This window comes from Hippocampus zosterae, chromosome 1 (assembly GCF_025434085.1).
Source record: "Hippocampus zosterae strain Florida chromosome 1, ASM2543408v3, whole genome shotgun sequence".
NCBI classification, from domain to species: domain Eukaryota; kingdom Metazoa; phylum Chordata; class Actinopteri; order Syngnathiformes; family Syngnathidae; genus Hippocampus; species Hippocampus zosterae.
Window position 1 is genome coordinate 11,174,750 of NC_067451.1, and position 16,370 is coordinate 11,191,119.

Consider the following 16,370-nt stretch of genomic DNA (forward strand, 5'->3'; position numbering starts at 1 on the left):
CCCCTAACCCCTAACCCGACCTTCTAAACCTACCCCCTAACCCTAACACAACCACCTAAACCCAAACCCCCTGACCCTAGCCCCTAATTCCCTAACCCAGACACATTAGCCCTAACCCTAACCTCTAACCCCTAAACCCATAACCCAAAACCCTATCACTAACCCCAAACCCTAACCCCTAATCCAAAGCCCTAACCTTAGCCCCTAACCGCTACCCCTAACCCCTAACCATAACCTTGACCCCGAACCCTCACCCCTAACTCTGACCCAAACCCCTAACCCAAACACCAAACCGTAACACCTAACCCTAACATTAACCATAACCCTACCTTCTAAACTTACTCCCTAACCCTAAACCTAACCAAGCTGTTATCTTGAACAATTGTGTTGCTTTAGAAATCTAAGTAAATTGCCCCAATTAGTGTCCAATTAAATATTTTCAAATTTGATATCTTTAGCACGAAACGACAGAATTTTTTAAATATATTGTGGACATTATGCGATCATCTAATACACTTGTAATACTTTTAAAAGGCGCTTATAAATAAAATGTATTATTATTATATCCATCCATCATCCAAAGCGCTATTAGATATTTTCTACTCTAACTGGTAAAATTGAAGGAGTAAAGGTGAGTGACTGTTGTTTTTGTTTATAGGAGTACAATCTTTGTAGGTTCTAGTTTTCATTTGCACATTTCAGTCCTGCATCGACTAAAATACTGTACATATTTAGCAATGGAATAAAACTCCTTCAACTCATGTTCAGCCTACCAAAGAACAACTCCAATGTTGTGTTGAATTGTGCACTTTGGAGTTGTGGTTTACAATTAAGAGCTTTACTTCTGCAGTATATATATATATTTTCTTCTTAAGCCACAACCTGTGCGTGCATGCGTGTTTGCGTGCGTGTGGTGAGGTCTCTCTCCCTCTCCTTCCGCCACCTCAGCCCTCCGCCCTGAGCAAACTGGTCCCGGCATGTGTTTGTCTTCTGCACATAACTACCTCTTGCTATATCCAACCTGTACTTATCCCACTCCGGAGCGCTGCGCTCCGTGCTGCTGGCCTTGAGGATGGAAGGACGGACGGAGGACGGATGTAGGGAGTGACATGGGACCTGGACACAGACCCCGCTATCTTCAGACTACACATTGGCAAGAAGTTGCAGTTTCCCGCAAGCATAATATGCGCCCAAGAGGATGATAAAAAGATTTACGTGCCTCTCGCACCTCCTATTGCACATGATAAATACGGGTCACATGTCACACACAGCTGTTTATTTCCACCAGCCAGCTATTTTCAACAGCGCTTCTCCTCATTCCGCAACCTCTCCCGGCTGATTTTGAGAGGTGGGGTATAACCAAGAGTGGTCGCTATGCAGCTAAACGCAAGGTACATAAAAACAAAAAGCATCCCAACAAACCTGAACCCTATTTCAGAAACTCCAACCCTAAGTGCAATTGGAAAACTGAATTTGACACCCCAATCCTAATTTGAAACGATAACCCTAATTTGAAACACCAAAATGACTTCAAAGCCCTGAGCCTAATTTTAAAACCCTAACCCTGTTTTGAAACCCAAATTTGAAAGCCAAAGACTACTTTGAAACCCTGACCCTAATTGTTAACCCTAACCTGTCTGTGAAACCGTAACCCCAATTTGAAACCGTAACTATAGTGTTAGACACGAGCCTAATTCGAAACCCTAACCTTACTTTGAAACCCTAATCCTACAGTGACACCTCAACCCTAATTTGAAACCCTACTTTCCAAACACTAATCCTATTTGAAACCATCGTTTGAAATCCTACTTTGAAGCCTCAACCCTAATTTGAAAACATCACTCTATTTTGAAATGGTGTAATTTACAATCCCAAAGCATAATTTGAGAACCTACTTTGAAACACTAACTTTATTTTGAAAGCCCACTTTATAACCAAACTCTAATTTAAAATTAAAATTGTAAACCCTAACCCTCCTTTGAAACCTTAACTCTAATCTGAAGCGCTACTTTGAAACCTTAACCCCAATTTAAAACCCGACTAAACATTGACCGTACTTTGAAGCGCTATTTTGTAACCCCAACCCTAATTTTAATCCATACTATGAAACCCTAACCCTAATTTGAAACCCTAACAGTACATTGAAACCCAAACTCTAATTTCAAACCTTACTTTGAAACCCTAACTACAATTTGAAAGCATAAACCTAATTTGCACCCCTAATCTACAACCTCACTTTGCAACCTTAACCCTTCTTTAAAACTCTATCTGTACTTTGTAACCCAACTCTGCAACGTCTTTGAAACCCTAACCCTAGTATGAAACCCTGACTGAACTTTGAAACACTAATTTTAATCCCAATACTTATTAGAAACTAGAATCCTACTTTGAAACCTTATTTTGAAGCCAAAATTGTACTTAAACCCTAATAGATTCAAAATATGGCTAGAAACCATAACTGCAAAATCAAACCCTAAAACTAATTTGAAACCATAACTGTACTTTGAAAACCATTTGAAACGCTAACTTTACTTTGAACCTACGAAAAAGGATTCAGTGTCACGTTAATGCCTATGGACAATTTAGAGTCTTCAGCGACACGTACAGTATGTATTTTATCTTAGCACGCAGCTCATTCTTGACGCTCCTCTTGCTAGCAAAACGAATGCATGCATAGGTGCGTGGAATGTGTTGATGTCCTGGAGAAAAAAAACCCCCAAAAACAAACACATCGAAAGGCCAGACCTTTGATTTGAATCCCCAACCTCAAAACTGAAAAGGCATACATGTTTACTACTAGACCACCGTGCTTCCCAGTCTTTTTTTTTTCTCTTTCCCCCCAGGAGACTGAATTAAAGCTCCAGCTCCATAAAGACAAAATGTAAAAGTTATACAACGGCAAAACCGGAGCGTGAGGAGGCACATCTTGTGGCCTCAGCATTATTGCAGGCTGCAGAGGAAGCCAGCCGACCGGCGCAGGCCCAAAGCCACACAAATTCCATTTTTAAACACATGAGGGCGTGCTGGCGCGGAGCTTGAAGGAGATGCTTTATTGCAGCTTGTTAAAAAAAAAGGCCCTTCCTATGCCATAAAATACCAAAGTTCTAGTCAGTATTTAGTCAAGGCACATTGCCGTTCAGTGTCGACACATACAACAAAAGACGACAGCGTCAATGTGAACGTTAAAACATTCATCAAGTGTCAGGGCCCTGGTGACTTTCCCAAGCCGCTGTCAGCGGATGATGAAATGTGCGGCCGACTTGGACGAGAGTGTCACTGGCCTCCTCCTCTCTTCTCTCGTTAGCATGTTTGAGGCCGTGAGTAAGCGAGATGCTCTTAGCCTAGACCGAAGCGGCGGCGGAGTTCACAGAGGAGTTTTTTGCAATTTCCTCCTCCCACATAATCGAAATGACAAGTCGAGATTTACTCTCGAACCTCCATCTTCTAACTCAAAAACTTCATATCAAATGCAAAGCGATGCCACACTGCCATCTACTGGAGAATGTATGCCACTACAGTTCTGTTAATGAGCGGATTTCATCGACAAGCAGCGGGAGACCCTCTGGATTTATCAGCGACAGTAAATGTTTCGTTTCCAGTTGACGAAAATAAATGTCAATGGCAGTGAATGAGTTTAATATGTAAATTGTCGCAAGCGCAGAAGGGCTCAGTCACACACATTTTAAGAAATTTTAAGAAAACCTGTTTGATTCGGCAAAAGGCAAACCCCATCTCAAACCTCTGATGTGTGAGGAAGGCGTGCTAACCACTTGACCACTCATATATGTCTAACTTGAACTTAAATAGTTCAATAATTTAAAAAAAAATGCTTTGGACTGAAAAAGGTGACATCACTAAGACACGTGGGTGAAGCCTCAGAGCTCAAACATTCAAAAGTTTTTTGTTTAGGCTGAACGGAGGTACAGTATTTGGATTCTTCTTGGTTGGTGAAGACATTTCAGCTTTAATCCTAAAATAGTCAATTGTAAATTTTAGATTTTTAAATTGGCCACCAAGGAGTCGTTTCTTAACAACTGACATTTGGCATGGACATATACATTAATGCAGGAGTGTCAATTTCATGTTTTACTTGAAAACAGAAGTCAAGAATAACTGTTGATTCAACTATTGTTGCTATCATGTGGGGTTTGGTAACAAGAAAATGCTGAGAATATCTCCCTTATTTGTCACAGATGAGAATTTAAAATTTTGGTCGACATTTTAGAAAGGATCATGTAAGTACACGTTTGAGCTGCTTTCGCGGTCTACATAAAATGATGTGGCCGGCCAGATCTGACCCGCGGGCCTTTGGTTTGACACCTGTGCATTAATGTAATGAAACACATACACACACTGTACATACAGTATGAACATATAGTGTGCAAAAAATATCTATATATAGGAATTATTTACAGCTCATAGTATTACAAATGAATAAAGATTAAAAAAATCCCAATCAAGATAAGATAAAATATTGGCATTCATCAGACCAAAGAAAATACTTTTTTTGGTTTGCATAAAAAAATTTGCATTATTTGAGGGAAATTTGGGCAAAACTTAGAACTGAATAAGCCTTTTGGATAAAAGGTGAAACGTCTTGAACAATCAAGAAGAGACTTGCTTCCATTCAACCGTCACAGATTACCATGACCTGCTCTAAAGTCGCTGGCAAGTCGTAAAGAAACTGTTTCTTCAGAAGCAGGAGAGGAGTGGACGTCAAAGCGTCTGCGAAGAATCCCTGCAAGTCAGTGACGACGACAACAGCGAGTCCGGAGGCGGCGTGGGTGGATTGGACGGTGGCTGCAAGTCCTCGCCGGGCCTCCTCGCGTGCTTTGAGCTCCACTCGTGCTTCGAAACCCTCCTGACGTTCTTCACGCTCTTCCGCTTGGGTTTGTGCGGTCGCCGCCTCCTATCGTCGCCGCGCTCACTCAGCGTGTCCGACGACTCATCGATGTACGCCAGGTTCTCGCCGAAGAAGTCCAGAAGGCCCGTGGAGTAGGGAGCAAGAGAAGGTGAAGGGGGGAGGGAACTCGGATCAGGCGAGGCTTTGTTTTCACCACATCTCGCCTCCTCCTCGGGGTTCATTTTGTCTCCTTCCGCTTCGAGCGTGCGGTGAGCCCGGAGTTTCCGAAGATCTGAGAAGGATGAAGACGATGAGGAGATGTCGGATCTGGAGTCGAAGTCCGAACCTGAGTGGGAACCATCGAGTATGACGGCTTCAGGGGAGTCCAGCTCGGAGGCGGACGGAGCCGCGGGGAGGGAGAAGGAACGCGTGAGCAGGTGAGGTAAGGAGTGATGCGCCATCTGTTGACGCAAAGCTGCAGACAGCTCGGGCGGCTTTGCCCTCGGCATTGTGCCGCTGCCAACGGGAAGCCTCTCCATCGGCTTGGTCCTCATCCTCCTCTCCAGGGAGGATCCGCGCCCCTCCAGCCGACTCATCGAGCTCGACAGCCCGGCCCAATGGCCGGGGAGATGTCCGTTCTCGGGGCCCCCCCGGGCCCAGTAGCCCAGCGTGACCTGGGCTCCGCGTCGGATGCGGCGGCGCTCGCTACGCTTCCAGCGCCGGCGCTGCAGGAGGAACGGGTCATTGAACTCCAGAGGGTTGGGGATGCGGAAGTCCTTGGACATGTTCTGCGTCCAGTCGGTGGCGTGAGCGCGCAGCTCCTCCATCTGATGTGACAAGAAACATGCAACTTATTTCATGTGTTGAAAATAGATTGACAACAAATCGATGACCGAGAAAATGGAATCTCTGGGGAAATTGCATGTAAATGCTGGAAGGTGAAATAAAAATATGGAATTTGTTGGAATTATATTGAATGGAATGGAATCAAGTTGATGGACATGGAATATATTGAAAAATAGAGAATGATATGGAATCGTGGAATGATATGGAATGATATTGAACAACACTGAAGGATCTAGAATGCTATTGATGAAAAATCTACAATACGTTGTTGAAAAATGTAGAATGATAATGAAAGATGACTTATATGAACTCATTCACTCCCAAAGACGCTTTTAAACGTCTTTTCAGACTTGGTCCCGAATTGGCTCGTACTGAATGATATGGAATTTTAAGACTACAAAAAAAAGCAATCAGAATAATCAATAGGTCTAAATATATAGAACCCACAAATCATAAAATTAAATCATCAAATTAAACACAATGAAATTCTACGACCTGGTTGACTTCAAAATCACCCAATTAATGTATAAAGCACATAATCCCCGTTGCCAAAATATCCAGAAGCTTTTTGAAATTAGAGAGAGCTGTTATAATCTAAGGCAAACTACGGCCCGCGGGCCGGATCCGGCCCGTTGGTCTTTTTAATCCGGCCCACCGAAGATTGGTGCACAATTAAGGTTTGATTACATTCATTTCGTTTGGACTTGTAATGACAGGTATTTCATCATAAGGTGGCGCAGTTACTACAAGTTGCAGAGCACAGGGAGGGAGGGGAAGACGAAGAAAGAGGGAGAGAGTAATGGCCATGGAAGGGAAAGTGATATGTATCTGATTAAACAAAGCGGGTAACAAAGTACAAAACATTCAGGAGACGCCTGGAGTCGGAAAGACTCAAATCTACGAGACTTTGAAAAACAAGGAAGCGATTCTTACTCAGTCCCATTCTGGCAATTTCCATGCTCAGAGTGAATTGCTTGTGGCTCGAGTAAAAGAACATTTCATAGAATGGTTTGATTGTTATCATGTTAAAAACTTTCCGCAAACTGGACCGCTAATAACAGTCGGAGAGCAGTCAAATGTGTAGAGCGTGAACAACAGGGGGCTCATTACACATCCTTGAGGAGAACCGATGCGGAGTGTGATGGTGGAGGAAAATGTTACATTATTACTGGCATACAAAGACATTGTGCCATCTTCTTTATTTTCTATTTCTATTTATAACTTTTGGCCCGGCCCTCCACAATATTTTCTGTTTCTCATTTGGCCCCCCTGGGAAAATAATTGCCCATCCTTGATCTAAGGGGTGCTAATTAATACCAAAAAATCAAGAACAAGAACAAACATCAAGCAAAGGTGTGTATCAGTAAGAGGTGTCAATGTGTGGAATAAGCTTGAAACGGACCTGAAAATGAGTAAATCGTTGGAGGAGTTCAAAAACAAATTCAAAAGATTTGAACAAAAAACTACATGAATCAGAATTAAGAAGATAAATTTGATATTTGTGTGCGCGCATCTGTGTGTCTCGCCTCAGCGCGGGTCCTTTTGGAGAGCACACGCAGCCAGTTGCCAATCATGGTGAGGATGGAGGCAAAGTAGGCCAGACCGAACACGATCCACAACCACACGAGAGGTTTGAAGAACAGCCCGCCAGCGTGACTACCATCTGGACACACGCACATAAACACACACAGATCTATTAATATTTTTTAAGGCAACCTCTCACCAATTCTAATTTTGTCTCTTGGGACATTTTTTGCTGTGTTTTTGATGATCACATGAACATCTAGTTTGCATTTGTTAGTTTTTTTTTTTTTTGGTAATCTTTTATCGAATGCGCATGAAAAGATGTTTGAATAAAGAAAATTGCCACAGCAACTTCCACAGTCGGACATGTGCGAGTGTTCCCACCCGGCACGTAGTCTCCAAAGCCCACCGTGGTGAGCGTGATGACCACAAAGTAGAGTGACTCCAGGAAGGACCAGCCCTCCGACTTCTGAAAGAAAACCGTGGGCACGGCCAGGAAGATGAGGCAGCCGATGAGGATGGACAGCACGGCAGAGATCACGCGCACCGTGGTGGGACGCACTTGACGCTTCTAACGCACGCATGCGCACACAAACGGCAGAAAACACACACAAGCGATAAATGTCCTCATGAGGAAGTTGCTAATGATGCAAAAACTTTTTTTTCTTTCATTGTATTTTGCTTCTCTATAGAACCTATGAAAAGCAAGATCAATTTGCAGTTTTGGGCTGATTCTGAAAAGCCCCAAGATGCCACCAGATGCCGCCATAGCCCTGTCTAAATACAAAAGTGGAGTCAAGTGTGAAAAAAACGCGACCAAGTAAAATATTTAGCAATTTGCCAGTTTCTGAAAATTTATGCTTGAATAAACTTTTGTGCAATAATCGATCATGATCTGATCAGGATCTCTGTCATGAAGTGATCTGTTATGAGTATTGAAGATCAAGAGCCACTTTCAAGTGACTGAAACACTCACACCCCCGACGGTTGTGACAAAGGAGTTTTCATGTCACAGCCAAAAGGTAAGCACAGCTGCATTGAGTTTTGTGGAATGATTCGTATCACTTAACAGTGTTAGCTTCTGCTAAATTCAAAATACACAGAGTGTAGTGTATGAAGTGCTGCCGCCACAGGTGAAAATTCTTTTATGAGTGCAAAAAGTTTGTCAACCTAAAGGGCTCACGAGACCTAACATTTGATTCCCGAGCAAAATAGAACCCCGCTCACCAGAAAAAGGGTCTCAATCTTGGCTACGGCCCTGCGCAGCACGGTGCCCATGTGATCGCCAACTCCGGCCAGCAGGATGCCGAACATGGGAATGCCCACCAGGGCGTAGCATAAGCAGAACAGCTGGCCGTACCACGTGCGAGGAGACAGGTTCCCGAAACCTAGAGGAGGGTAGACGATGGAAGTCACAAGGACATAACAGCTGGGATGTTGGTAAGGTGTCACCCTTTATGAGCTGTCCACTGTAGTAAGCGCTGTCTCTGAAAGGGTTAAGCGTGCCTATGGTGGTGATGATGGCGCCGCAGAAAAAGAAGGCGGAGGCCACGTCCCAGCGCGTGGTGAAGTTGGTGGACAGGCTGTCCACCTCCAGGCCCGCTTCCACCGCAGATGCAACTCCCTGGGTGACATACACAAAACATATCATTTCTCTCTCGCTCTCTATATATATAATTTAAATACAATAAAAGCTGTGTAACATCATTTAAAAAACAATGTACTGTGTATATATATGTATACACCATTGAAAACATTAAATGTTTTAATACTTTAAAAAACCAAATCAATTAAAAACAAGTAAAGGTATTCAAAAACAAATTTTTTCAAATGTAATCATATGCACAACAATTAGTTAAAATCGGCAACCTTTTTTTAGCACAAACAATTTATAAACACACATATTCAATCGAAAATAAAAAATATATATGCTGTGCATTGACACTAACCAATCAATTATTAAAATTGTGAAAATTGCCAAATACCGAATTTTGGTACATGTGGGAATGTTTATGAAAAGGCTCAAAGTAAGTGGAAAAATTAATCAAATCCCAACATTTGAGCAGACACTGTCTTCATGTCGCTTATGTTTGCGTGTGCGCGACTGACATGATGTAAGTACGGTGCATTAACGAGTCCTCCGATACCTTCACCAGCTCGTAGAATTCTGGTTCGCTCACACAGATGTGATTGCTCAGGAAGTTGTTCTTGGTGGCAAGCAGCTCCTGGAACTTGTCGTACTCCTCGGATGCCTCCAGGTTCTGGAAGACCAGCGCTCCCATGCCCAGGTACAGCACCACACCGAATAAGAGGGCCAGGACCGTGGTACAGCGCATGATGTCCGCCCCCCCACCGGGGTTAGAGGTCGGGGGATGTGGCGACGCTCGCACTCAGGATACACTTGGGGCACAGCTGGTCATAAACAGGAAGTTCCTTTTAGAGGCCGCTTTACGTGTAAACATGCAACACGGGTGCTTTTGGCAGGCTGACTTATTTATGCGTGTGTGCGTCACGCCAGGGCTGCACTGGCAGGAAGCCGAGTCCAATAAGGATGTTCCCATGAACGCAAGGTGAGAAGTCACACATTGATGATGTCATACCGATATGGAAATTTCACCCCAAAGTGAACTCTCATCTATTTGGACTTCAGTACAGACAAACGCACCTATTGATGTTTTTTTTTTTCTGTGGAACCGAAGCCAAAATAGAAAAATATGTAATGTAAAACCCTTGTTTGTGTCTTGATCTCCTCTTTGTGGCTCCTCTCACAAGCCCAATGAATACACTTTAAGGCTGTCAACTGCATCATTTGGGGCGGCCATTTTGTTGTGTACTGCCACTTGCTGTAAAACCATATCAATGTGTAACCACCTCCAAATATTACATACACAGCGAACAACAAATAGATGGATAACTAGTTTTGATATCAGAAGTCAAGAATAATGGATTGTTCAAACATTGTAATTATTACATTGTATATGACAAATGAAATTTTGCTTCAGTCTTTAGCAAGCATCAGTGAAGTTGACATGCTTAAATTGCTTTCGTGGGCCACATAAAATGATGTGGCGGGCCAGATCTGCCCCCCGGGCCTTGACTTTGACACCCGTGGCTGAAGGGCTGAGGTTGCAAATGTCACACGACCAAACCCAGAAAACTTGGTTCAGCTTCAGAAAACAGGTGAGCTGTGATTGGTCGTTGCCTGAGCCCTCCGAGACTGTGATTTCATTTCCAGTTGACAGCCTGAGACGGATTGAAAATGGGTGAATTTTTATGCTTAATCCATCTTCCACAAATGCAATACCAATCAGAACACAACGGTTAGCAGAGTGGGGATGCACAGAACGTAATATTGCAAAGAAAAAAATTTAAGCATATTCAGTATTCGTGATAGCGAGAGGAGCTTAAAGGAGGAGCTGCACGCCAGGACATGAACAAGTGATTTTACGCGGCATCTTCGACTAAATTGTGAATTTGAGTGTGAATGCTTGTTGGCTTGGTTTTTCCTTTTTTCTTCACACATTCCCAAAAATGCTGGATAGGTTCATAGACAATTCAAAATGGTCAATTTGAATTATTATTATTATTGTCTATGTGTCCTTCGATTGACTGGTGACCTGTCCGGGGTGTATCTTTCTTCTCACCCAAACCCAAAGTCAGTCCATGTCAACCATGACCCAGATGAGGATAAGAAAAATGGATGATTGCTAATCACGTTCTGTTTGCATTTCCTCAGCGAGGAAACTCAGGATTTGTTCGAAACTTCCTTTAAAGATCCGAGATAGCACTGGCATTGCCCGTTGATTCATTTTGCAGGTGAGCGATTTACGTTACAGCCTCCATGGGAGCCTTCTTTTTTCTCACACTATGGTTTGGTTTCACAATGAAAAGACACCAGCCAAAAGAATAGTAAAATACAGTGGGAGGAAGCCGTTGTGACGCGTTGGTCACTTAAGACAGTGATTCTCAACCTGTGTGCTGCTGGAAATGATCCAATTTCACATCGATGGTTGGAAAATTAGGTACAGTATTTACACCTTTCCCCTGCTATGACGTGCTTGATACCATATTTGTTTTATGCTGCTTGTAATTAGTTTCTTGTTCAAAGACATTTACAACAGGTCTTGATTTCCTCCAGGCAGTCTAAAAGTGGCCTCAAAGAGAAAGCGTCTTTTTTGCTCAGTGGATCTAACAGTCATCCCGCATAGCTGTGGAAGGAAATACCATGTTTCCTTAAGATGGAACCCAACTGTCAATCAAATGCTTCTTATTTGACCTAAAAAAAAAACAGCTGCTACTTTGTCTGACATATTTTCTTATGCCTACAGAAAACTACACGTATGAGCCATGAAATAAGACTTTTCCACCTTTGCACAGCCGCAACAACAAGGCACACTAAAGCTACACTGAAGTTCTGTCCAAAAACTGACTTTCAAGGCATAAGAAAAACGGTTCTTTGCTATTCCACCTTTAACTCATTCACTCCCAAAGACGTTTTTATACGTCTTTTCAGACTTGGTCTAGAATTGGCTGGTACTGAATGAGTTAACAGTGTAACATGCGCACTCATGGCAAACAATGAGGCGCTCAGTTGAGGACTACATAGTTCATAATTTAGACTGTGTAATGTCGTTAGAAACTCAGCTGTTTAAAAAAAGCCGGGGTCTCTCTCTATCACAGATTTTTGCATGTAGCTTCGGAAAAATTGCGAGATAAATGGGGGGGGGGGCAATCTATATACAGTATTGAACGGAACGAATGAGATAATGAAAATTGACAAAAATATTGTCATTAACAAAATAAATCTTTTTAGATAAGACAAAAAAATAAACTACATCTTACAAAATTAACTAAAAGTAAGTATAATGATGCGAAAGTGTCTTCGTCTTTCTCAATATCTTTCATGAGGTTCTTCTGCTACAGTATGTATTTATGTTGGTATTTTTGTCTGTACAGATACCAAGTCAAAGAAATGTGAGGATTGTAGTTTCCTTTATGGTACTTTATTACACACTACTTGACATTTTTTTTTCTTAATCGTGTACCTGACAATATTCCATATTTAAAGGAAAAATATATAAAAACTAATTAAAAATAAACTAAAACAAATCATTTTTGAAAAAAATACAAACTAATAAGAACCTGATGTAAAAATAACTAAAAACAATTTAAATAAAAAACAAAAGTCAAAACAAAATGAAAAATAATTGTAACGGAAAATCCCAAACTATTGCAACTCAAACAACGATATGCTCTCCCACTAGGAGACACAAAGTCGATAATTAACCCGGGTACATATTTTGTGACATTTTAGCTGCGAGATATTTTCAATGTTAAAAAACATGTCTCAGTTGATTAGATAATGGCTGACCAAACAGGACTACAGACGTCAAAGAAGAAATTACTACCTTGAGGCTCCGAAGTCAGGAGTTCATCCCATGTTAGGTCAGCTGATGAGCTCTGTTGGGCTTCGCTGAGGACCTTCAACAAAACAAGATTCTATTGGACATCAGCACATTCAAAGACTTCCAATGTGCCCGACAAACACAAGACTAGTCTTTGTCACGGGTGTTTTTAGATAACCGTGAGCCGCTACATGCTGTACGCTGTGACGTTAACAGCGGAACAAAAAAAGTTTGAGCTTTATCACCACTCTGAACTGTGTTAGCCTCACCAATTCAACTCCCTTGTCTTGGTCTCCCACATGGTCCCTTGACAATGTCCTGACATATACCAGAGTCATACACATTGTTAGTTTTCGGCGCTAATGGGGTGGGCCCGCCTTTTGCTTGTACAACTGTGACACGAGTTATCACTGTCCCAAACCTGCTCTGGGTTGGCAGAGTTGGCAAAGTTCTTTTGTTGGAAACAGCAGTGAGCAGTGAGCTCATGTGAAAGATAAACAACGGAGCAGGTGAGCCGGCGGGCCAAATCATGAAAGAAGCACGGGAGTGAGGGGAAACGTGCACGTGACATGCATGCACCGAGTAAGGCAAAGTTCAGATTTTTTTTTAGCACCTCTGAAGGCTTACAATAAAGACTTACGGTAACCATAAATTGCAAAATTAATATTTTGCTTATACTGGATTCCAGTGTCCTCACTTTGCCTGGTTGGCCAGAACTACATCATTAATTTCCACGAATAAAAAGCAAAGAGGGATCATTTTTCAAGTTGTAATCATATTTAAAAACCAAAAAAAAACAAAAAACCCCAACCTCAACTATGAATGTAGAATATCACTACAGTTGTACCTCTACTTATGAGCATCTCTTCATACGAAATTTTCAAGTTACGAAATGCCTCAACAGGAAAATATTGCCTCTAGTTACAAAGAAATTTCAACATGAGAAAGGTAAAAAATACAACATTGGCTGCTACTCGTAGCTCCGAGTTTCCTGAACGCAACATACTTCTAGCTGCTCTGCCATTGGCTACTACCGAGCATCATCCTGGCATCCCATTGGCTAAGAGGGACCTCTACCGTATGTGTCTCTGTGTGTAGATAGGTAAGTGTCTATTGCAGCGTCCTCATCATTCGCCCCTTGGGCCATGAAGCGTTCCAATAGTTTTACGTAAATGTGATTCACCCAGAAAAAGTGCTTACCAGTCGGCGATCCCTCACAATGCTTATGTTTGCCTGGGACATTTTCGAAGGATTGTTAAAAGTTGACAAAAGCAAATGTTCTTGGATCAGTTCTTTCCAAAACGGCAGGCAAAAAAAAACACTTCTGAGAAAGAACATGAACTAAAGGGGGCAAAAAACAATGAGGATGCAGTTAAGTTAAATGACCATAATTTAAATGTTTACTCTGTAATTTGTTTTTTGTTTTACATTTTGCACAACTCTCATTTATTGTGCAATAATCTAATTGTAACATGTATTTGTTACATATATTGATGCATTTTTATGCTTTAGGAAACATTAATTTCTGAATTTTCTGAAGCCTACAATTAGGGTATTTACATGGGAAATATGTACAAAATATTCTCGTTAAGAAATTTCTTCCAGAACCAATTAATTTTGTAAGTCGAGGTACCACTGCATGTGATATGCACATTCATATTGCATGATTTGAATGTTGACAATCTCTATCAAGCGTCAATGTGCAATAGAAATATTGTGCATACATATTCCGCATATCAAGTCAAATACATATCAGTTAATAATCTTCCACTTTACACTAGTTGTACAAATATAACTGGAGCACAATTAGATGATATTCACGTGCGACACTTTCATATTTCCGTTTTTTTTTTCTTATTTGGACCAGATTTCAATATCTTTGAATTTCTTCTTGAAGGGTCTTTTTGATTCTTTGTTATTGATCTGTTTTGATATTATGTGTGACAACTGCCACTGTGACAATTTAACTTCCCTCGGGGAATGGATAAAAATATCGATGCATTTATCAATCTATCTTGCCGATAATAACAGACGAGCAGGTTGAGGGATTGCATTTAAAACTTAAAATGGTTCTGATCTTTATTATGCTAAAACCCAGCACAATAACAAGCAATGTATGAAAAAAAAATAAAAGCCTTTAGAAGATAATACGGCTTGTTGCTTTGCTTGTGGCAACATTATTGATCCAACTTAATACATTGTGCAGGTGTCAAAAAGTGAAACTCAGGTGGATTTCATTTTTAAAATGCCACCTTGAGAAAACCGCAATATGTTTCGCCAACCGCATGTGCTGTGCAACTCGCATATTTTTAAACACTTTCTAAACAACTGATCACTGTGTCCACTAAACCGCAGATGATGAATGAGACCATCTGTGGGCGACAACTTAAAAGCATTCAAGAGTTCTGCTTTCCCTTCATTCCTCTGCGATAATACAAAGTGAGAAAACATGAATCTCAAAACTAATATTTATGACCACATGAATGAATGAATGAAAGAAAATGTCTGCCGGGGTTAACGCAGTCTTACCTTGACTTTGGTGAAACTTGAATCCAGCGTGGCCCAACGCAACGCGTGTGCCGTTCTCTGTAGTGTAAACGTGCATGTGTGTTTTTCTCCTTGGAAGGTGTTTTCCCCATTCTTGTGACCCTACATCACTCTGAAAGGGGGGAGAAGTCTGGAGGAGGAGTAAGGGGACATTACAAGGTCCGCCATTTCCTGAGATGGATAAGTGTGTGTGTGTGTGTGTGTGTGTGTGTGTGTGTGTGTGTGTGTGTGCGCGCGCGCATTTATTGGGAGGGTGTGGAAGAGGGGCCGGCAAACCAAAAAAAAAAAAAGTGGCTCGTCCAAGGGAGAGTTATGGCTGATGAAATAAAACAGCAAGTGAAGTTCCAAGGCCAAATTTAGCAACAATGTGAAGATTATGTGAAGAAACCGCAAAAAATGCAGATGGGAACATGAGGCAAAAAAAAAGGGAAGAAGGCAGTCGGAAATGAGCCGTTTGATCAAGATTATTCTAAATACTTTGTAGGCGCCACCTCACAGGACTCTGAAGGCAGCGGTGAAATGATCAAACTTGAAATACGCGATTGCAATTGGCTAAATTGTATCCTGTTGGACAGCTTTGAGTCTTTTATGATGTACGCGCACTTTGAAATAAGTGTCTCAACAGGAAAAATATCGCACTCAGACACAGATTCAAAAGGACAGTTGAATAATACAAATGCTATTAAATGTATAGTTAAACAAAGATCCAAACCTTTTGGTTTGCAATTTTTTGGGGGGGAATACTAATGTATTATGATGTCAAAATGTCTTTCAGCTGTTTAAAAAGCATGATGCTACATTGTGAGAATGATAGAATTTATTATTTATTCACAACAAGTACGTACATATGTCTCGGTCTTTTTATTTGCAACATCACTTTTTCGGGGGGGATTTTACCCATAACGTACAATTGGAGCATAGTCGTGCTAAATAGTAGAGGAGTCCTTTTTGACAAGAAAATCATGTCATTTAAAATGTGTTCCTAGATTTGAATCGCTTAATAATATAACAGCCTCAGTCATTTTTAAACATTTTTAAACTTACTGGGACCAATTGTGTGTGTGTAAACATTGCAAATTAATTTATGACTGGCCTTCTTCACAAACACACAAAAAATGGCTGTGGTAAGGGGAAATCATATGCGTGTTTGCCAGTACAATACCTCCCGGTGGAATCTCATGAAATTCCATGTACCGGTAATCAAT

General features: G+C 41.5%; 1 protein-coding gene across 3 annotated transcripts; it reads right to left on the bottom strand.

Moving 5' to 3' along the window:
* Positions 1-3,615: 3,615 nt before the first annotated feature.
* On the bottom strand, positions 3,616-16,251 carry kcnk4a (potassium channel, subfamily K, member 4a). Of its 3 annotated transcripts, none has more exons than XM_052047679.1 (8): positions 15,148-16,251; positions 12,622-12,694; positions 9,361-9,625; positions 8,720-8,837; positions 8,441-8,601; positions 7,598-7,784; positions 7,221-7,352; positions 3,616-5,675 (listed from the first exon to the last, which is right to left on the bottom strand). In XM_052047679.1, the coding sequence occupies exons 3-8, from the start codon at positions 9,547-9,549 to the stop codon at positions 4,717-4,719; spliced, it is 1,746 nt and encodes a 581-aa protein (XP_051903639.1). In that variant the 5' UTR covers positions 9,550-9,625; positions 12,622-12,694; positions 15,148-16,251; the 3' UTR covers positions 3,616-4,716. The 3 variants fall into 3 exon arrangements, with proteins under 3 accessions (XP_051903639.1, XP_051903723.1, XP_051903568.1); XM_052047763.1 differs by having other exon boundaries at positions 7,598-7,682; positions 8,666-8,837; XM_052047608.1 differs by having other exon boundaries at positions 8,666-8,837.
* Positions 16,252-16,370: the final 119 nt, after the last annotated feature.